The sequence below is a fragment of the Amblyraja radiata genome, chromosome 8, assembly GCF_010909765.2.
Source record: "Amblyraja radiata isolate CabotCenter1 chromosome 8, sAmbRad1.1.pri, whole genome shotgun sequence".
In the NCBI taxonomy this organism is placed as follows: domain Eukaryota; kingdom Metazoa; phylum Chordata; class Chondrichthyes; order Rajiformes; family Rajidae; genus Amblyraja; species Amblyraja radiata.
In genome coordinates this window covers 39,206,516-39,230,407 of record NC_045963.1, presented here as the reverse complement: position 1 = coordinate 39,230,407, position 23,892 = coordinate 39,206,516, and the positions used below count along the sequence as shown (strand labels likewise).

Genomic DNA, 23,892 nt, shown 5'->3' with positions numbered 1-23,892 from the left:
AAAGTCAGTTCTGCAAAATCTAAAAGTATTTTTGATAAACTTACTTTCTTATTTGTGTAGATAGAAATGCTGGAGAAACTCAGCCGGTGAGGCAGCATCTATGGAGCGAAGGATTGGCGATTTTTTTCGGGTCAAGACCCTTCTTCAGACCGCGTGTGCTTTCCACTGAGCATATGTAACAATGAACAACCAGTGGATTAGTTTGCACAGTTCTCAGTTTGGATAGTGGACTGGTCCAGTCCCCAAATCCAAGTTGCTTTCCACAGCCATCCAACCCCTTAATTTATTTGATAAAATTAGCAATAGCCCAGTTTCTCTGAGCAAAATCGTTAAGAGTCCAGCACTGGAAGATAAAATCTTATAGCTTTCTCAACACATATTTCAGGAAATCTGTGTAGGAAAGAACTGCAGGTGCTGGTTTAAATCGAAGGTAGACACGAAATGCTGGAGTAACTCAGGGTCTCTGGGGATAAGGAATGGGTGACGTTACAGGTCGAGAAGAAGGGTGAAGGAGGGTCTGAAGAAAGGTCTCGACCCAAAATGTCACCTATTCCTTCTCTCCAGAGATGCTGCCTGTTCTGCTGAGTTGCTCCAGCATTTTGAGTCTATCAGGAAATCTGCCTGCTGAATATGCACCAGGTCACCATGCCAGAAATCTTGTGTGCCCACAGATTTCAATTGGAAGAAACAGCCGCTTTATCTTATTTCCTTTTTTAATTCAAATGAATTGATTTAGATGTATTTTATTATTCTTTAATTGGTTTCTGGTGTTTTATTTCTTTTTTTTTAAACTAATCAGGAATTAGAAAGAGGAAATTTATTGAAGTTAACCTAACTAAAATATTGTAAGTACCAGTAGAACAAAAGAGTAAGGAAATATCAGATGGCAAAGAAAAAATGAATATTGTAAAAGTCCTTGCATGGATCCGTTGATTTAGTAACTTTTTTATTACTCCAGCATTTTGTGTCTAAGTTTAAAAGTGTTCTGTCCAGGTTTGGCTTTTGTGATTCAATTACAATATAGGTGCATTTGGAAGTCCCCAAAAAATTGCTTTTGGCAATTTCCACATGCGTTGTTTAAGATTAGGTAAAAGGAGTGTGTCTTTACAAGGAAAGCCCAATTTTTAAAATATAGTTTCTCTCCTTATTTGGAAGTTCTTTTTTATTGGAAGTACAAAAAATGTAAAGTCAAACTGTAAACATATTAATTGACATTAGAAACAGAAAATAGGTGCAGGAATAGGCCATTCGGCCCTTTGAGCCAGCACCGCCATTCAATATGATCATGGATGATCATCCAAAATCAGTACCCAGTCCCTGTTTTTTCCCCATATCCCTTGATTCTATCTCTATCTTGAATATATCCAGTGAATTGGCCTCCACTGTCTTCTGTGGCAGAAGACTCTGGGTGAAAAAGATTTTCTTCATCTCAGTCCTAAATAGCCTACCCCTTATTCTTAAACTGTGACCCCTTAGTTCTAGACATTATTCAGTGTCTGAGGTAGCCTTACCATTTAGATCACTTAACCATTCAAGCACACTACTACAACTATGATACCCAATCCAATTTTCAGTTACTTACAGTGAGACTGCCACATGGCTCCAACACAATCGGAATTGACATCTTGCCTTGCAGATTTAGCTTGGTGAGATAAAATACCTTTTCACCGACAATCCTTTCTTTCTTCATGCGCCGTATACTGTAGAGCCTAAAACGCACAGCATAATTACCAATCATCTCGGACTCAATCCGATTGAACTTAAAGTCTTCTGTAAAGACAGGGCATGACCCTCGCTGGACACTTGTTTTTGACCTTTGTTTCTTCGTGGGAAGAAGCACAAGATGCACTTGCCACGAGCTGTTGCCAGTTCGATTATATGTTGGAATGTCTGTAACAGCTGTTACTGTTACCAGTAGTTTCTGTGATTGTGAATCATAATCAAAAATTACATCCAATGTGCCATACTTTGATACAGGTTCTGGATCATAAGCTTTTGGTAGCTGTGCAGAAGATCCTCTGGCTGACGTGTCCTATGGAATATAAATAAAAGATTAAAGATTATATACAAATTACTTCAATTTATATGTGCATAAACACTCCGAAGTGTCAAATTTGGACAGTGTAGAAGCTGGGGTAATGACATAAGTATAGGTATATATGGTATAGTGTTACAGGTTTGAATGGATTTGAGGAAAGAGTAAAGTAACATATGTGTTTAAATTACATGAAACCTGCAAAGTTACTTGTATTTTCAGATATGTTTTGTTTCTACGTTATTATTTTCAGTTATTCAAGGGCTTTATACAGTCTGCGTTATTAGGCCCTTCAAGACTGCCTCAGACTATGCCAATCATTATGACTAATTGTTTCTTGTGCTTTCAAATACATTTATAACTGTTTACTTTTTAGTTAGAAAAAATTAACAACCATTGAATTTCTTTCAAATATTTACGAATATATTTATTATCACACTACAAAAAATTAGCCAGATAATGCAATAACACACTGCGCTAGTATCAAAGAGCAGCACTCTCTCCCCAGTCCCAACTGCCCCACCGAGTGATCTAGAGGGCAGAATTTCATCTTGAGTTCAATAATATGTTCAAGAAGTGATTGCCTTTATAGTTGATGCATGGACTTCAGAGTATCACAAATGAAATCTGGGAGGGGCATCAGTGTTGAGAATTATTCTGCACCCTGCCTATCCTAATTTTGATATATGGGTCAGGAAGTCGTGGATCAAATCACAGAGGGGGTTGCTGACTCAAAGTTCAGGAGATTGTAGATGAAGTCAAAGGTATAGTCAGTAAAAAGGATTGTACCTTTATAGTTGATGAGTGTAGTTTATAGTGTCACATGTTATGTCTGTGAGCTCACTTGTTTGCTATCCTCGATGCACAAGAGATAAGAGAGCATCCATGCAAACCTGGATTCAGTGGTGAGCTGAAAGCTGTAATATTTGGCACTTACCAGGTGTCATTCACTGAAATGATCTGGAGGCTCAGAACATTCAATTCTACTGGCAGACAAGTTCAGATGCAAGTGCATGGTCTGATCTCTGCCTGTGGAAGATCTATGTTACAGCCAACAAGAAAACCTGAGAAAACCGCATGCTTCAGTTGGATGTTGGATGTCATTCTTAGAGAATAGGCCCTCCTAGCCAGAGACCTTCTGGGCCTCATCATAACTTTCATTTTCTTCTCTCGTGGTACCCAATATTGGATCTTATATGATGCTGAGGGGATTGATGTGCAGAAAGAATGTTTTCTTTGTATGATTCTAAGGGGATTGAGATGCCGATAGAATGCTTTCATCTGCAGAATGAGGGGGCATCGTTTCAAAATAAGGGGTCATCGATTTAAGAGGAAAGTACTTGCACCCAGAGGTTATGCATCTCTGGAATTCTAAAATTCACAGCTGTGGATGCTGAATTAACAATAATATTCATGACTGACATGGGTAGACTTTTCCATTATAAAGGAGTAAAGGGTTAGTGGCAATAGGCAAAGTTGTGGAGTTGAGACCAAGATCAGATTAGTCATTTTAAATGGCAAAATTGGCTTGAGGGCTGTTTGCTCTGTTCCTCATCCTCTTTCTTATCTTTATGTTATTGTTTGAACATCCATAACACATAACAATTAGATTGTATCATGCATCAGCGCTCAGCAACAAAACTTAAAGCAACAATCTTTAGCCCCAGGGAATTGTACGAGCTCTCTTTCATGCTACTCCCCAGTGATAATCGATGATCCCTTTTAAATAGCATAGGTGCAGTGTCCCTGATGATTTCCATGTGTGGGGTTAACTATATATTTTTCATTTCATTTCAGGGGAAAGCCGCTATTTGAGTACTGCATGTTGATTAATGTTACTGTCCTTACATTACCCATGGGCTTCACATGCACAAAGAGGCACCCAATTATGCATTTTTATCAATTTAAGATGATCATATTTATGCTGGATGTTAATCACATAGTCTATATTATACATGCACTGTGTGTTGAATATCTTGCAATATCCTTCACTAATTTCCTCCAGATTACACACATCCTATTAAAAATACTGCAAATGGCTAAAATTAATTTAGAAAAGAGAATTTAAAATAATTATCAGCTGACTATCAGGTGTTATGGTTTAATCTGTTTAATTGATGTGTCTTTTTCATGGTTGCATTCAGAGATTGAAGTTGTAGACGTACAAAAAGCTGGTCAATAGTTTATAAAACTGCAGAAAGCTACTTAAAAGATTGCTGAAGGAGAAACCATGAATGGAATTAACACAATTAGATCAGTTTCCAAAACCAAAATGCTGGAGGAACTCCATGGGTTAAGCAGCGTCCATAGAGGAAAAGGATTTGTCTGAAAGGCCTCAACTTGAAAGGTTGACAATTCATTCCTACTCATACATGCTGTTGGACCTGCTAACAGTTTGTTTTTGCTCCAGATTCCAGCAGCTGCAGTCTCTTGTGTCTCCAATTAGATCAGTATTGATATAATGGTCTTTTAACCCATTTATGGTGAAATGATTTGAATAACTGATATTTTAAAGTTTGAATTATTATAAAGTAACATTTACTCAATATCCAGAAATTTTTCAGAAAATAGTTTCAGAACAATATCAGCTTTTTTTTTTTAACTTTCAATTTTCATCGTTAGTCTTAGATTATTGGTTATAATGACTTTTTAGTATGGGATTTCAAGTATGTGTTGATGTGGCAGAAGTCTTTTTCAAAAATTCCAGTGCACAGTCTGTAATTTGATGTTATATGATGTGCTACATATAACCCAGGAAAGGTATGTAGTTGAGCGTCCAATGTTTACATAATGTTGAACTGATTAGTTAAAAGAAAGAGCTGGATGATGTGGGATCATATCTGGAACCAATAAAGTGACTTTTATCTTATGCAAGTTGTTCAAAATTAGAATCAAATAGTAGTCAGAGCCAAAAATGACATCATCTGGAAGCGTGCAAATTCAAAGCAAGAGGCACATGTGGCCATACTTTGAAGTGCTGCATTCTCCCTCTATACATATTTGCCTGTTTAAGGATATACTCTGACCACACCAACAATTTAATTCAATCAAGTGCTGAATGGCAACCATTGGATCATCACTAGCTGCCTTATATGAGTGAATATCAGTAGCTTATACATCCATGCCAAAATATCACTGCTGGGCATCTGAAGAGCTCTAGCCAAAGTAGGAAACAAAAACAAAGGAAGTCAGAGAATTTCTGAATGCTTACACTGCTGCAGAAGAATGCCTGAATTCACTGAGCAACTACCTCAAGACATCACAGGTAACCAGAACTACTAGTAGAACCATCCACAAGGAGTTATGGTAGGCAAAACTTGGGGGAGGAAGGGGGGTCATTATGGCATTAGGGTGACTGAGACAGTGGGAAAATGCGCAACCGAAACCACCTTCGTACTTAAAATTGGCTGGTCAAGAACCAACATGATGTAATGGGCTCAGGCATACCTGTGAACTGCAATTGGAAAAAAGAGGCAAATGATGCTACAGTTATGGATGCAGCCAAAGCCAACCAGTAGGATTTGCAGCGTAGCCTTGGAGTGAAGAAGGCCATATGCAAGAATGCACTCCATGAAAACTTAGTGGCCAAATAATATTTTTATATACTCCTTTACTTTTTCATCGCATCACCATCATCTAACACCACATTATCACTGGTTAACCAACCATAAAAATACTGACTAAGTCTTCTCAGCGATACCTCCAAGGAGATTTCTGTCTATTGCCTGCACTTCTTAACCAAAACATTTTTTGATAATTTGAGGCATTTCTATAAAACCTTGCTTAATACTGAGTTTGCAATAGAGAAGAAGGAAATTCTGCTTGGTTCCAGTGGATCCCAATCATTTAAATGATATATAATTAAATGAGGTAAGAATATAAATAAATATGCAGTAAGATATTACAGAGCTATATGAAGTTGAGAAAATAGACATTTGCGGGCAGACTCCAATGAAGATTTTAAATGTTTTTGTAAATCATTGCAGCTCCTACTGAATGATTGAAATTAAACAATTCCATACGCCAGATGTAAATGTTCATCCCTATTACCTCTGGACTGAGAATGGCAGTGCTGTCGCTGGGAACGTCCTCTTCATATCCTTTTTGATGGTAGCTCTCAGTCTCGTGGCCAACACTTCCCTCGCTAGGGCACTTACTGTATGAACAGCGTGCACTGTTGCAATCTGCACTAGAATGAGACAGTTCACACTTGTCATCAAGTTCCGATGGAGTGTATGAGAGATGTGGTGATCCATTATCATCCTGATAAGGAGGAGGCTGAAGTTCGTCAAGTGGGGGAGTTCTTCTTATCCTCTGAATACAGTGCTCTGATTAGAACAAACATTAAAAATTAATTGAAAGCAAATATTTCCCATTATACTTAAATAAAATTAATTAAGAAATGGAATAATGCTAACCAAATGGGTAAATAGCACCTTTTATTTTACAAGAATATTCCATCTAAGCTCATATTTTTACAAACTTACATATTTTAATTAATGAAACCTGTTGCTTCATTTAAAAAAAGATGGAATTGATAATGCACTACAAATTGAAGATTTATTATACCAATAATTACATTGGCGTTGCTGAGATGCAATGGCAAAGCAACCATGTTATGATAAAACTCTTCAAATTCATTGACCCTTGATAGAAATGCAATGTGCAGATGTTGGGTAACTCCTCTTCCCATTCGCATACTGACCTTTCTGGCCTGGGCCTCCTTCATTGTCGGAGTGAGGCCACACACAAATTGAAGGAACAGCCCCTCATATTTTGCTTGGGTAGCTCACAATGCAGCGATATGAACCTTGATTCCTCTAATTTTAGGTAATTTAGGTAATATTCCTCTCCATTCCCCCCCCCCCCCCCCCCCCACAATCAGTCTGAAGAAGAGTCCAGACCCAAAACTTCACTGATCCATTTTCTGCAGTGATGCTGCCTGACCCGCTGAGTAACATTTTGTGTCTATCTGTGGGTGAGGAACAGGTTGCACACAAAAGTATTGTCTTTCCAATATTTCTCATGAAACCTCTACATATTCAAGATAAATGTGCACCTTGGGCCATCCTAATAACCCATCTTAATTTATCAAGTATTTGTAAATGATACTTGGTCACCTCTTTTTTTTCTCTCACATATTAATTGTTCTTAATAACAGTTAATCACAGTAGGCTCTGTTATCACCTTTAGCTATGTTTTAACCCGAGGTGTGTACTGTGTACTGATCTGACTACATGATGCCAATTAGGCTCTATTCACTTTCCACCTTCCCTATTTCCTTTCCATAACTAGAATATTGTATTTGTATCCAGCTGTCCAATCCATCTCCAAAAAGCAACTTGTGTTGAGACATTCTGCTGATTTTCTAATTACCTTGTTTAATTATCTATCAGCAAGAACTGGACCTCAAAGCCGTCACATCACTTTTTAATTTCTGTCTTACAATGCCTGTCCTCCAAACGAGCACTGTGCATATTTCTTGCAGGCTTCTGTTAAACTTGGAATTCTTCTCTGGATGCTAACTAAACCAGCATAAAAATCATATAACACGAATATAAATAAATTTATAAATGCTTATAGTCTTATTAAGTTACCTTTCAAGTCATTGCCAGTAATAAAACAAAATCTTTCAATGGAGAGAATTTACTGACCATAAAAACTATAAAAATGTCAGTTGAGAAGCTTCATATGGTTCATTTAGGATGTTTCAGGACTAGAACAATTCAGTGAAGCTTATGCAGCACCTATTTATACATGATTTTCAAACACAGTTGTTACATATGCAGGAACCTTAAAGCCTACTTGAGCCAATTATCCTGCACACCAAATCAAAGCAACACAGGAGGAGAATATCTGACCAATCTGTGCATACTGGCTCTCTGCGGTGCAATCCAATGAGTACCATGTTTTTCATTGTCCTGCAAGTTATCTTCTTTCAAGGCCTATCCAATCCTTTTTAGAAATCCTTGACCGTCCATGTGTCTCACCATTTTGGGCATGTAGTGGACTTCCAATATGGCAGCTAGCATATATCAGACAAAATTGAGAGGTGAAGATTACAATAAAAAATTAATCTCCGCTATCCTTTAATTGGAAAATACATTTTCAGCAATATTAAATTTATCTCCCAGACAGCCCAAAAGCAGATATTCAAATTTAAGTACAACCTTTAACTCCACTACTCCTTGGAATCCCACAACCTTTAGAGATTATCTATCATATATGGTCCTGTCACTTGCCGAGTAAATGAATGACTTCCTGTCCATAATATTTTCTTTGGTGAGAGATTTTTTTGATCCTGTAGACTCTTATAAAACAATCGGTTATGTGTGGGTTTTTAACTAAATATTAATCACAGAAATTACTGTTTATGTGCCCTTCTTGGATATTTTTAAACTTTCCTCCTTTAAAATAAATTTACTGCTTGTAAAGTTGTAATAAAATTGTTAATTTCACAATAATTTCCGAAGAATTTTGCATCTAATCAGTATTCCATATTTGATAATTTTTTCATTAACATTCAGCAATGCAAGAAACACGGTAGCTTATTGTTCTTAAATTATAGGGCTCCTTCAATCCAAGTAGAAATGTCTTTAGTTAGCAAACCTATGAGCGAAAGGATAATGTTAGAAAATTATGTTTTATGCAACAAGGTTTGCAATGTGAGTCATCCATCTTTAATGAATTTCACGCTATTTTTGAAAATATTAAATTGCATTTCCAGGTGGATAGTACTCTTCTCCATTTAAATTATAGATGAGCAAAGTAATACCAACAATGCTCAAATCAGCAACAACTTAGTCTTTGAATTGGGAAGCTGTGAAATAAATGAGGCAACAAAAGCATAACTAAAAGTAAAGATTATAAATTACATAGAATTACACAAAACGAGTCAAAGACAGCGTGGATACAGGCCCTTTGGTCCGATTTGCCCACGCAGGCCAACGTGTCCCATCTACACTAGTCCTACCTGCCTGCGTCTGGCATAAATCCTTCAAAACCTGTCCTATCCAGGCACCTGTCAAAATGTTTCTTAAACGTTGCGATAGTACCTGCCTCAACTACCTCCTCCAGCAGCTCGTTTCATACAACCACCACCCTTTGTGTGAAAAGTTACCCCTCATGTTCCTATTAAATAATTTGCCCCTCACCTTAAACCTACCTCCTCTGATTCTCGATTCCCCTACTGTGTGCAAGAAACTCTGTGTGTCTACCCGATCCATTCCTCTCAAAATGTTGTACACCTCTATAAGATCGCCCCTCATCCTCCTGTGCACCAAAGAATAGAGTCCTAGATTGCTCAACCTCTCCCTATAGCTCAGGCCCTCGAGTCCTGGTGGCATCCTCGTAAATCTTCTCTGCACCCTTTCCAGCTTGACAATATCTTTCCTATAACATGGTGCCCAAAACTGAATACAATACCTAAAAGCAGCCTCACAACAGCTTACACAACTGCAACATGACCTCCCAACTTCTATATTCAATAAGTGTTTAATAAGTGATCAGTCTGAAGAAGGGTCTCGACCTGAAACCTTGCCAATTCCTTCTCTCCATAGATGCTGCCTCACCCGCTGAGTTTCTCCAGCATTTGTGTCTACCTTCTATATTTAATACTCTGACTGATGAAGGCCAATTGCCAAAAGCCCTTTTGACCACCCTATCTACCTGTGAAAAATGCTGGAGAAACTCAGCGAGTAAGGCAGCGTCTATGCTGGAGAAACTCAGCGAGTGAGGTGGCATCTATGGAGCGAAGGAAATAGGCGACGTTTCGGGTCGAGACCATTCTTCAGACTGATCACTTATCAAGCACTTATTGAACACACTATTTACCTGTGATGCAACTTTCGGCAAAGTATGTACCTGTACTCCCAAATCCCTCTGCTCTACAACATTCCACCGAGCCCCTCCATTCACTGTGTAGGTTCTGCCCATGTGAGTGCTCCCAAAATGCAACACCTCACATTTCACTGTAAACTTCTGCAAATACACTGAGATAATCTGTGTTGTTGTTTGTGTTGCATATTAGTCATCTCTCATTACATTTCACTCAGCTCGGTTACTGAGATACTTTGCTCATGTTCACGTTGATATTTATTTTGAAAGTATTCAGCTAATTTCCACAATCTGTTTCTGTGGTAGCATTTTCCAAATTCAAACCACATTGTCTTCAATATAATACTTAGCAGCTATTTTCTCCCTGGTGAATCAATGCACAATTCTTCAAGATCTCTATTACTCCCCTCCTAAATGAAAATCTTTCTGTTCATTCCTTTTCAGATAACTTCAAAGCTTCAACATCACACATAGATGATTATTTATCCAATGCTGCTTTATAATACGTGGGCCAGAACTGAGCAAGGTATGTGGAAGTGTAGTCTGACAAAGAATCTATACAAGTTTTACATAAATTCATCAATTTTGAATGCTAAGAAATACTAAGAAATTTATTTTTTTCGCAACCCAGATTCTCCCACTCATGTACAGGTACATATCAGGGTCAACTTAGAGTGGACAATTAACCTGCTGACTTGTACATCTCTGGAATGTGAGAGAAAACTTGAGAATCTGGGGTAAACTTTGTGGTCACAGGGGGATTGTGCAAACTCTACAATATCAGAAGTTAGGATCGAACCCAGATCAATGGAGCTGGGAAGCACTGTGCCACTGCCATAAAGTCTCAATAACAAAGCAAATACAAGAAACGGGTCTGAATAGAACTGATACATATATCAAAGGGGGAGTCAGGCCTGGCTTGGGTCTTTGTGGCCTCCCGTGGTCACTCCCCCAGATTTTCCCATTCAACTGCACACTGAGGGCAATTTAGTGACTTATTAATTCACATGTTTTAGGATGTAACAGAAAATGAAAGCACACTGGAGAAAACCCACATAGTCACAAGGAGATGTGCAAAATCCACACAGACAGCACACAAACGCTAGTCCTTTCAGTCTAGTCCTAAATCATTGACTATTAAGTAATTTGGGATTAACAGTAAATCAACGTTTATTGAACAAATATATATATATTTTTAATTTGTTCATTTCTAATGGACCTAACTAAACAAACAGAGTGTGCAGTTAACTTATTGGGATTGAAGGGATTGAACCAGGGTCTCAGGCACTGTGAGCTGCGCCAGTGGGCCCTCTGGCTTTATTCAATGTAATGATAAGTTTAGCCAAGAGATTGAGATTGGTAGTACAGCAGGACTGTTCAAATAAGATGTGAAGGACCCTTTGGCCACACTGGTATGGGATGGAGGTTTAGAGAGATTAGATGTTAGTGAAAATAAGCCTGTTGAGCCAGACAATCAAGAAACTGTCAAAGCGACAGAAGGCATCGTGTGTTAAAGGATCTGGGAACAGGCTGGATAAGGGGATAAAGAATGGATCAAGGTAGGAAGAAAAAAGTAATTTGGGGAAAGATCAGGCTGAAACATTAGGTCTAACAGGATAGTACATGTGGATCTTGTGGAGAAGGAACATACAGGTTGTATACTTTGCGTCTAGTCTTACCTAGCTTCGTGCAATGCATTCATTTGAGAAAACCGTTTTCCATCAGAAACATTATCTGAGTTATGTCAGCTGTTGTGCGCTGGATTTTAACTAATTTAATCAGCTGTACAGTCTTGTTAACAACAGTACAAATACTTTGACCTCATTTATTCCAATTTTCAGTCTAGTCCAAAATCGTTAACTATTAAGTACTATTAAGTAATTTGGGATTAACAGTAAATCAACGTTTTATAAACAAATAATAAAAAAAAAATTTAAGATATTTCCTATCTGAGAAAGCATCAATGGAGTTGTGAGTGTGGAATTCTCTGCCTCAGTGGAGGCCGGTTCTCTGGATACTTTCAAGAAAGAGCTAGCTAGGCCTCTTAAAGATAGCGGAGTCAGGGGATATGGGGAGAAGGCAGGAACGGGGTACTGATTGGGGATCAGCCATGATCACATTGAATGGCAGTGCTGGCTTGAAGGGCCGAATGGCCTACTCCTGCACCTTTTGTCTATTGAGAGAAAAGACAAAGTACTGTAAGCTTTCAAGCCAATGAGCTTTCATCAGGAAGGTTCAGAAAAAATGTCATCAACCTGAAACTTCAGTTCTACTTCTCTTTCCACCAATGCTGAGGAGTTCCAGCATTTTCTGCTTTTTTTGCCCCAGATTTTCAGCATCTGCAACATTTTACTTTCAGACAATAGAATTAGACAGTTCACTTTGTTTATCAGGATCGATATAAAAAGGCAATTAACCATAAAGCCCATCTGAAATCATGCATAAGACACTGATCAACATGACAAAAGTCATTTAAAGGTCTGGAATAAATCCAGGGTTTGAAAATGTTGAAGTCACTTTCAGTTCTGTGGAGGATTTTATTTCCTTGGTTAAGTTATGTATGTCCATAGGTGTGTTTGGCATTTTTCCTCCAGGAGTTGTGAGAAGTATAGCCTTTTTATACAATTCATGGAGGCACTCCACGTAAAAACTGCAAGCCCTATAAATCTTTTGGAATGGGTGCACATGTGTTGGATTAGTTCCTCATGATGAGGGTGACTTTGCAAAACTATGATGCCACAAAATCATCTACAGGTACTGATGCCCTTTCATGTGCTTATCCCGGAGCAGTGCACTTAATGTTGGCCCACTTTGACATTATATTTGGAGTGTGATTTTGAGGATGAATAGTGTTTAAAAAATTGTCATTTATTTTTTTCTGTGTGAAGTAATTTACTGTATTTTACTGTATTAAGTAACACCTTGTAAGCTCCCTACACAGTTGTGTTGAATAAAATTGTACGTTCATGTTTAATGACTTGTAGTGTTACCAGACTAATAGAAAATGTCAAATGCTCCTCTTCCAACATTGGAAAGTCCAGTAACAACATAAACAAATCAAGGATTATTATTTACAATTGCTTTCCCGAGATTAATTATTTTTTTAAATCATGTTTTGGGCAGGAACCTCTGATAACTGGTGAACTGCCTACTTTTTGTTGCACACCACTGGAAGCACAACATTTGTTTCATCCTCAGTTGATCATTAAATGCCTGCCTAGTCCCTCTGACTGTATGTAACTGACATTAACAATGAACACTCTTGATGGCTGGTGAGGCCTCACACACCAAGCTCACCTATAAATATTCTATTTTTTATATCTTCTAAAGTGAAAATTCAAAAATCAATATTGAAATACAAATATCAAAAACAATATTTGGATTTAATTTTTGTGCTGACTTGTTAGTTTTATCAAAGGCATTTGACGACATGGCAGTCCACAACTTATGACAGGTTCAATTTCTGAGTACTATTCGTCACCCAAAATGTTTGGAACCGGAAAGGGCCTGACCCACTGCGGGGACCTAATTTGCTAGTTTAGAAGAGTTTGCGCTCGACTCAAACTCGCAGCATGGTCAACACGTGGTCCTAGGAGGTCTATGTAACTCTCCTTCATGCTCAAGAGATGTTCCCGCATACTCGAGGCCTCAGTTTGGTCAAGGAGTATTTTATAGCATGCTGAAAATTGGTCCGCGAGTAAAAAGTGGTCGGCATGGGGAGAAGGGGAGGGGGGGAGAAGGGGGGGGGGGGGGGAGGGGAGGGGGGGAGAGAAGGGGGGGGGGGGGGGGGAAGAAGTGGGGGAAGACACATTTAAGAAGCCAGACAACTTGTAATAAAGTTTAGCGGGTATTTAACATTACCCGTCGGTTTTCCTTGGTTCTGAAAACTCCAATTAAAATGCCCGGTCAGCAAAGGAGTTTGCCTACGGCTACCTCGACTGCCTATAACTATGACTACATGGCAACCCCACTCAACAGCACTATGAGTTCAAAAGAACCATGCTGACCAATTTTTACTAGCCGAAAATATTTCAGCATGGTGAAAAATGTTCCTCGACCAAACTGAGGCCGTGAGTATGCGGGAACTTCCCTCGAGCATGAAGGAGAGTTACAGTGACCTCCTAATAGTTCATATATAGCATATGTAGTGTGTGTTCACCACCAGGAGAGAACCTACATGTTGGATCAGATCCCTATCTTTTCATGTCTCCCACTTCTAATGTCTCACCGAGAAAGGGACTCCCCCATCTTCCAATGCTAACAAAGCATAACCCCCTTCCCGTTCCCATGGTCACATTAAGATAGAGTGGTACAAGTACTGAACTCAGACTGGTTTGCCTAGGTCACAAAGACGTGGAGTTTGCTGGCTAGGAGGAATTCTGCATAGGGCTTGGGATGTGGCAAGGGCTCTTCTAAGGTGCTAATAAATTACTGCCTCTTTCTTTCTAGAAATTAGATGAATACTGGCTTTGTTTGTAAGTGTGTCTGGAGAATGTTGGCTGTTACACAGGCCCTCAATACATGTCCAAATTGGACCTCTGTCTCTTCTATGATTTCCTATGTTATATTTTTTTGTCATTACAATCAAGTCAGGAGAGTACTTGATAAGTACTTTTTTAATCAAAATTTTATGCAGTCATTGTTTAAAGATCAATGCTGGATTTTGGACAATATCACAATGCCAATCCTAATAAATCACAAATGATGGTTGCTAGTGTAGCACTCCTATAAAACCATGGAGATCTAAACCTGAATCTATTCTGTTGACAGGGAAAATGAAGGAGCGTTTAAGCCACTGAATGCATGAGTTATTCCTTGGCAACCAATAGATGCTGTCAGCTTTTGTGGTTTCAAATGGTTTCAACTTGGGCTAATGCCAAATGTAGAGGTAAAGTGAAATCTTGTTTTGAGGCAGGATTGCTTTTCGAAAAGACAAATATTATAAAGGCAAATAAAGAGTGGGTAATGTTTTTTTTCCCATACCTTGAATGGCTTTATTGTCAATATATTTTTATTATCAATATAACAATTTCAATATTTGAATTGATGATATTCCTGGATCTCTATGTTCTTCATAATGTAAACAATGAAACATTGTTACACATAAGAATTAATTAGCCTTCTTTCATTGAAGCCGTTTAATCTGCCACTGTATAAATGTGGACCACCATTGCCTTCTACAGATAAGGAAAAATACTGTGCAATTCTTTAGTGACTTTTGTAGGTATGTTGCAAAGCGTACCTGAAGCGTCGCTGAAAATCTGTCGCTGCGGGTGTGCGCGATTTTGGCGCCGTTTAGAGGGGGGCGGGTTTAAAACGCGATTTTCTCTAGGCTGTTCAAATCGAAGATGTTCAGCCTAGTTAATTATTAACGAAAAAATCGCTGGAAGACCCCGTCGCAAAAGCTATTATTAGTTTTAAAGGCCTCGTATAATAGTTATAGTAGTTTAAAAATCAATCTCTAAACCCGCGACCACCGGCAGCTGTCAGGGTCGCATAGAGCAAATAACAGAAGGTATGCTGCTTATTTTTACATTAAAAAGGGCTTCTTAAGATCCCTTTATACAAAGTTTAATATTGCGAGTAGCTCATTTTGGGCCCATTATATCCCGCAGTATTTTTCTGGGCATTTGAGGGCACAAATCTAGCGCAATGTGAACGTTCTAAACCAGCGCGTTCACAGGAGCCCACTAGAAAGCTGATTTAAAATGGACTTTAATTTACAGCAATTGAACACTAAATTCCTTCCATTTGGCCTATAAATTAATGTAAATGAGATTTAAAAATCATGTTTTATTGTGAATTATTTATGAATATTATTTGGACACTTAGGCTATTTAAAAATGTTAATCATTTATTAAGAAATGGATAGATGTTTAGATCTAGTAATTGAAGTCTGAAATTAGCTACACTTGGGTAACTAACTAATTATATGCATTAATTTCAGGTCATCCAAGTAAGATTATTTTATATTTGTTTCAGAATGGTTCAATCTACGATAACTGAAAATTTCATTCAGTTCTCTTAATTTTTAAGAAGGTTATGGGCTTTTGACTGCACACGAGCTTTTTTGTTATGTCCATAGAAAATCAATAGGGAACAAGATGCTAATTTCCGAGTATGAAAATGGCCATAACTTTTTAAATACTTGAGATATGAAAGTGAATTAGGTGTCAAATTAAACTTATTTTTATGCTTTATCTGATGGGATAAATTACAGACTTGATTTTTTAAATCTCAAAATTTTGTAACATTGCTAACTTTTGTGGAGTCTCAGATATGAACAATCAAAGGACATCAAAAATATAGAGAGTAAATCTGAGACAAAAAAAATCTGAAACATAATCTGCAACTTTGAATTCATTCAATAATTGTTGGTAAATAACAAGGTTTTATCAATTTGGAAAAAAAAACAATAACTATGGACTATGACGACACAGGGTCATGACATGGAATTGTACCTAAATCTACAAACATTTAAGAAGCAATCATTGTGATAATTAATATGAGATGTATTGACGTAAAACAATAGAAATGGCACATTAGTTAGAAATGGCACATTTTGAGTTTGAATTAAGGAAGCTTTGTAACTAATCACGCTCAGCCTGAAAGAAACAAACAATTACAGAAAATAATAATTAAAACTAAGGTTTGAAATAAAACCAGGAAGATTACTTAATTGATTATGCATCATTTGTGGAGAGAAAAGTAGGAATTGTTTTACATGTCCTACAACCATTCAAAATACATTAAACTTGTCAAACTCATTCCAACTGGCTTCTACCTGTCTGACATGGGTGTACAAACCATGGCTAAATAAATTGTCTTTCATTCGTCAACATTAATATATTTCAGAGCTGAATTTGTAAAATTATTTCTGATATTTTTTAAATGCACATTGTGTGTAAACTCTGATGCTGATAACTGTAAGGCTTAAGGATGTTTAAATTTAACAACTAACATCAGATATTTATAATGCATCATCTTTAATACAATTAAAATTCAGAATCTGTTGATATTCTCAATCTAGAAGAATAATGGAACTGAACATCAGGGATCCATGCATAATTCAAATAAATATCCTCAGGCTTCCAACTTCAAGCTAAAATTGGCTGGAATGAAATGAAATACGTAGGAAAGAACTGCAGGTGCTGGTTTAAATCGAAGGTAGACACAAAATGCTGGAGTAACTCAGCGGGACAGGCAGCATCTCTAGAGAGAAGGAATGGGTGACGTTTCTGGTCGACACCCTTCTTCAGACTGATGTCAGGGGAGTGGGCAGGACAGAAGGGGGGGATGGAGAGAGAGGGAAAGCAAGGGCTACTTGGAGTTAGAGAAGTCAATGTTCATACCGCTGGGGTGTAAGCTACCAAAGTGAAATATGAGGTGCTGTTCATCCAATTTGTGCTGGGCCTCACTCTGACAATGGAGGAGGCCCAGGACAGAAAGGTCAGGTAACCCTAAAGGTCAGAGAAGCTGGTGATGAGCCACTGTCCTGAAAAACTGCTGGTCTGGTGAAACTCCCACTATATTTTTGCTCAGGTATTTCAAGCATTCAGGTTAAGCATCAATAAAGAAATGGTGATATATTTCCAGGTATCTCTGCACGTATGTATGTCATCATGGAATGTGAGTTTGAAGGGAACCCACAGGTGGTGGTATTTCCATATGCCTCTTGTCCTTGGCTTTCCTGATGGAGAGCCAATGGACACAATGAATTTCCCGATGGACACAATGAATTTCCCGATGGTAACAGAGAGGCCCAGGAGCGGCTGGAGCGGCTGGTGCAGCGTCCGGGCGGTGAGTTTAAAAACGGAGCGCAGGGCTTTGTTCTCACAGAGACCCAGGAGCGGCTGGAGCAGCGGGTGCAGCGTTGCCCACTCTGCAACGTTCCATCACAATTCAAAATAAGTGGGCAAGAGGAAGCCGCTGATTGATGGAAGCGGACTAGAGGAAGCAGCTGATTGGGAGTAACCCTAGATACTGCTGGCCCTGCTGATTTCTTCCAGCACTTTGTATTGTATCCTGGGTAAGAGGGGAGAATGAGGGCCAGGGCAGTTTACTGTTCTGGATGTCAGATGTGGGAAGTCATGGAGGCTGATAGCCTTCCAGACGTTGCGCCAGGTGCGTCGAGATGGGGCTCCTAAGGGACCGTTTTAGGAACCTGGAGCAGCAGTTTGATGACCTCTGTCTGGTCAGGGAGAGTGAGGAGGTCATAGAGAGGATTTATAGAGAGGTGGTCACTCCAAGACCACGGGAGGCAGACAAGTGGGTCATGGTTAGGAGGGGCAAGGGGCAGAGGCTGGGACTCGAGAGTACCCCGGTGGCTGTACACCTTGGCAATAACTACTCCTGTTTGAGTACTGTTGGGGGGGGGGGGGGACAGCCTACCTGGGGGTAGCGACAGCGGCCGGGCCTCCGGCATAGAGACCGGCCCTGTTGCTCAGAAGGGTAGGGAAAAGAAGAGGAGGGCAATAATAATAGGGGACTCTATAGTTAGGGGGTCAAATAGGCGATTATGTGGACGCAGTCAGGAGACCCGGATGGTAGTTTGCCTCCCTGGTGCCAGGGTCTGGGATGTGGCTGAACGTGTCCAAGTTATCCTGAAATGGGAGGAGAGGAGCCTGAGGTCGTGGTACATATACTGTAGGTACCAACGACATAGGTAGAAAAAGAGAAGAGGTCCTGAAAGGAGAATTTAGGGAGTTAGGAAGAGCATTAAGGAGAAGGACCGCAAAGGTAACAATCTCAGGATCACTGCCTGTGCCACGCGACAGTGGAGAGTAGGAATGGAGTGAGGTGGAGGATAAATGCGTGGCTGAGGGACTGGTGCAGAGGGCAGGGATTCAAGTTTCTGTATCATTGGGACCTCTTTTGGGGAAGGTGTGACCTGTACAAAAAGGACGGGTTGCACTTGAACCCGAGGGGGACCAATATCCTGGCAGGGAGATTTGCAAAGGCTACTGGGGAGACTTTAAACTAGAACGGTTGGGGGGAGGGACTCAAATAGAGAAAGCTAGTAGACAGTGTGTGAGGCAGGAGGCAGAGAAGGAAAGCACTCAGACCCAACATGTAGGGGAGAAAGAAGAAATAATTAATAAACAGAGAATAAGAGGTGGTGGGTTTCTTAAATGTGTATATTTTAATGCTAGGAGCATTGTAAGAAAGGTGGATGAGCCTAGAGCCTGGATTGACACCTGGAAGTATGATGTTGTGGCGATTAGTGAAACATGGTTGCAGGATGGCTGTGATTGGAAACTAAAAATTCCAGGATTTTGTTCCTTCAGGTGTGATAGAATTGAAGGGGCAAGAGGTGGAGGTGTTGCATTGCTTGTCAGGGAAGATATTACAGCAATGCTTTGGCAGGATAGATTAGAGGGCTCGCCTAGGGAGGCTATTCGGGTGAACTGAGAAATGGGAAAGGTGTAGCAACACTTATAGGGGTGTATTATAGACCTCCTAATGGGGAGCGAGAATTGGAAGAGCAAATATGTAAGGAGATAGCAGATATTAGTAGTAAGCACAAGGTAGACGGTGGACTGGAATATCGGGAGCTCGCGGGTCCGGGTGGAGACCGCTTTTCGGAGCTCCCGCAACGCGACTTCTCCCGCCCGTGTCGCGGGGTTGGAACGACCTGGAGCGGGGCCGTACATCGCCCGGCGCGGCTTTAATGGCTGCGGGACATTCCAGCGCCCGTCGGGGGCTCCAACTTTGTGACTTTTGGGCCTGGTGCGGGGCCGTACATCGCCCGGCGCGGCCTTAAATGGCCGTGGGACTTACCATCACCCGCCTGGGGCTTCGACATCGGGAGAGAAATGGTGTGCAGGGGAGAGAAAAGACTTTGCCTTCCACCACAGTGAGGAGGAGATTCACTGTGATTGATGTTTGTGTAAATTGAATTGTTTGTATGTCTTGTAGGAATTGTCTTTGTTTGTATGGCTGTGGAAATGTAGTTTCGTTTGAGTCTCACTGAGGTTCAAATGACATGTAATAAAATATTGTATTGTATTGTATACTGTATTATAGTGATTGTGGGAGATTTCAATTTTCCACACATAGACTGGGAAACACATTCTGTAAGTTTGTAAAATGTGTGCAGGATATTTTTTTGCAGCAATACATAGAGGCACCTACTAGAGAAGGGACAGTGCTGGACCTCCTGTTAGGAAATGAGACAGGTCAGGTGGCGGAGGTATGTGTTGGGGGAGCACTTCGGGTCCAGTGATCACAATACCATTAGTTTCAATATAATTATGGAGAAGGTCAGAACTGGACCAAGGATTGAGATTTTTGATTGGAGAAAGGCTAACTTTGAGGAGATGCGAAAGGAGTTAAAAGGAGTGATTTGGGACATTTTATTTTATGGGAAGGATGTAGAGGAGAAATGGAAGACATTTAAAGGTGAAATTTTAAGAGTACAGAATCTTTATGTCCCTGTTCGGTTGAAAGGAAAGAGTAATAATTGGGAAGAGCCATGGTTTTCAAGGGAAATTGGACACGGTTCGGAAAAAGAGAGAGATCTACAATAATTATAGGCAGCATGGAATAAATGAGGTGCTTGAGGAGTATAAAGAATGTAAAAAGAATCTTAAGAAATAAATTAGAAAAGCTAAAAGAAGAGAAAGTAAATCCAAAGGGTTTCTACAGCTATATTAATACCAAAAAGATAATGAGAGATAAAATTGGTCCATTAGAGAGTCAGAGTGGACAGCTATCTGCAGAGCCAAAAGAGATGGGGAAGATATTGAACAATTTCTTTTCTTCGGTGTTCACCAAGGAGTAGTTATGGAAACTATGAGATTCAAAGAAGAGGAAGTACTGACACTTTTGAAAAATATAAAAGTGGATAAGTCTCCAGGTCATGACAAGATATTCCCTAGGACATTGAGGGAAGTTAGTGTAGAAATAGCAGGGGCTATGACAGAAATATTTCTAATGTCATTAGAAACGGGAATGGTGTCGGAGGATTGGCGTACTACGCATGTTGTTCCATTGTTTAAAAAGGGTTCTAAGAGTAAACCTAGCAATTTTAGACCTGTTAGTTTGATGTCAGTGGTGGGCAAATTAATGGAAAGGATACTTAGAGAAAATATATATATAAGCATCTGGCTAAACAGGGTCTGATTAGGAACAGTCAACGGATTTGTGCCTGGAAGGTCATGTTTGACTAATCTTCCTGAATTTTTTGAAGAGGTTACTAGGGAAATTGATGAGGGTAAAATGGTGGATGTTGTCTATATGGACTTCAGTAGGGCCTTTGACAAGGTTCCACATGGAAGGTTGGTTAAGAAGGTTCAATTGTTGGGTATTAATGGGGGTGTAGCAAGATGGATTCAACAGTGGCTGAATGGGAGATGCCAGAGAGTAATGGTGGATGGCTGTTTGTCAGGTTGGAGGCCGGTGGCTAGTGGTGTGCCTCAGGGATCAGTGTTGGGTCCACTGTTGTTTGTCATATACATCAATGATCTGGATGATGGTGTGATAAATTGGATTAGTAAGTATGCAGATGATACTAAGATAGGTGGTGTTGTGGATAATGAAGTAGATTTTTAAAGTCTACAGAGAGATTTAGGCCATTTGGAAGAGTGGGCTGAAAGATGGAGTTTAATGCTGATATGTGTGAGGTGCTACATCTTGGCAGGACAAATCAAAATAGGACGTACATGGTAAATGGTAGCGAATTGAGGAATGCAGTTGAACAAAGGGATCTAGGAATAACTGTGCATAGTTCCCTGAAGGTGGAATCTCATGTAGATAGGGTGGTAAAGAAAGCTTTTGGTGTGCTGGCCCTTATAAATCAGAGCATTGAGTATAAAAGTTGGGATGTAATGTTAAAATTGTACAAGGCGTTGGTGAGGCCAATTCTATGTATGGTGTAAAATTTTGGTCGCCAAATTATAGGAAAGATGTCTACAAAATAGAGAGAGTACAGAGGAGATTTACTAGAATCTTGCCTGGGTTTCAGCACCTAAGTTACAGAGAAAGGTTGAACAAGTTAGGTCTTTGCAAGTGGATGACCTCCGGTTCATCCGAGAAACGGAGTCGTTCCTCGACAAGTCCTACAGTACGATTGTTACACCTAAGGTACTGGAAAAGAGAAGGTGGGAGACAGTGAGAACGGGAGGGAAGCATGGAATGCCAACGTCCCCGGGTGTTGTACCTCTTGTGAACAGGTTCACCCACTTAGAAGCTGTCGGGACAGAAGAGGTGTTTACACTAGGCGACGGACTGGCTTGTGATGCGAATAGGGCTGTTGAGCCAAAACCAAAAAGGCCTAAGGCAGGCAACGCCATTGTAGTGGGAGACTCCATTGTGAGAGGTACGGACAGGGGTTTCTGCGGCAACAGACGGGATGCGAGGATGGTGTGCTGCCTTCCTGGTGCCAGGATCCAGGATGTCACGGACAGAGTGCAGAAAATCCTCAAGGGCGAAGGTGAACATCCGGAAGTGGTAGTGCATGTCGGCACAAACGATGTCGGAAAGAAGGGGATGAATATTCTGCAGCGTGACTTTAGAGAGCTTCGAAAAATGCTGAAAAGCAGGACCTCCAGGGTTGTTATCTCCGGTTTGCTTCCAGTTCCTCGTGCTGGCGAGAGCAGGAACAGGGAGATACGGGACCTGAACGTGTGGCTGAGGAACTGGTGCACGGGGCAGGGATTTAGATTCTTAGATCACTGGGATCTGTTTTGGGGTAAGGGGGAACTGTACAAAAGGGACGGATTGCATCTTAACAGGTGTGGGACCAGCATTCTGGCAGGCAGGTTTGCCACTGCTACACAGGTGGTTTTAAACTGAATAAGGGGGGTGGGGTGTCGAATGGGATAGTTGAGGATGGAGTTAAAGGGAAAGGGTTTCTTAAATGTGTGAGCATAGAGACAGAGGGGTGTAAAATGAGGGTAGAAGCAATAGGTAGCAAGGTGAAAAGTAAAAGTGGCAGGCAGACAAAACCAGGGCAAAAATCAAAAAGGGCCACTTTTCAACATAATTGTATAAGGGGTAAGAGTGTTGTAAAAGCAAGCCTGAAGGCTTTGTGTCTCAATGCAAGGAGCATTCGTAATAAGGTGGATGAGTTGAATGTGCAGATAGCTATTAATGACTATGATATAGTTGGGATCACGGAGACATGGCTCCAGGGTGACCAAGGCTGGGAGCTGAACATCCAGGGATATTCAATATTCAGGAGGGATAGAGAGAAAGGAAAAGGAGGTGGGGTAGCGTTGCTGATTAGAGAGGAGATTAACGCAATGGAAAGGAAGGACATTAGTTTGGAGGATGTGGAATCGGTATGGGTAGAGCTGCGAAACACTAAGGGGCAGAAAACGCTGGTGGGTGTTGTGTACAGGCCACCTAACAGTAGTAGTGAAGTTGGAGATGGTATCAAACAGGAAATTAGAAATGCGTGCGACAAAGGCAAAACAGTTATAATAGGTGACTTCAATCTACATATAGATTGGGTGAATCAAATTGGCAGGGGTGCTGAGGAAGAGGATTTCTTGGAATGTATGCGGGATAGTTATCTAAATCAACATGTAGAGGAACCAACGAGAGAGCAGGCTATTTTAGACTGGGTATTGAGTAATGAGGAAGGGTTAGTTAGCAGTCTTGTTGTACGTGCCCCCTTGGGCAAGAGTGACCATAATATGGTTGAGTTCTTCATTAGGATGGAGAGTGACATTGTTAATTCAGAAACAATGGTTCTGAACTTAAAGAAAGGTAACTTTGAGGGTATGAGACGTGAATTGGCCAAGATTGACTGGCAATTAATTCTAAAAGGGTTGACGGTGGATATGCAATGGAAGACATTTAAAGACTGCATGGATGAACTACAAAAATTGTTCATCCCAGTTTGGCAAAAGAATAAATCAGGGAAGGTAGTGCATCCGTGGACAACAAGGGAAATCAGGGATAGTATCAAAGCGAAGGATGATGCGTACAAATTAGCCAGAAAAAGCAGCATACTTGGGACTGGGAGAAATTCAGAGACCAGCAGAGGAGGACAAAGGGCTTAATTAGGAAAGGAA

At 40.2% G+C, this 23,892-nt stretch overlaps 1 protein-coding gene across 4 annotated transcripts in view; it reads right to left on the bottom strand.

Moving 5' to 3' along the window:
* The window catches only part of syt14 (synaptotagmin 14), a 164,096-nt gene that overhangs the window by 47,000 nt on the left and 93,204 nt on the right, over positions 1 to 23,892 (bottom strand). For all 4 annotated transcript variants that reach the window (XM_033025591.1, XM_033025588.1, XM_033025589.1 and 1 more), the window contains 2 exons: positions 6,086 to 6,363; positions 1,583 to 2,032 (listed from right to left, as the gene is read on the bottom strand). In XM_033025591.1, the coding sequence (XP_032881482.1) occupies positions 1,583 to 2,032; positions 6,086 to 6,363 (728 nt within the window). The remainder of the gene's footprint in view (positions 1 to 1,582; positions 2,033 to 6,085; positions 6,364 to 23,892) is intronic.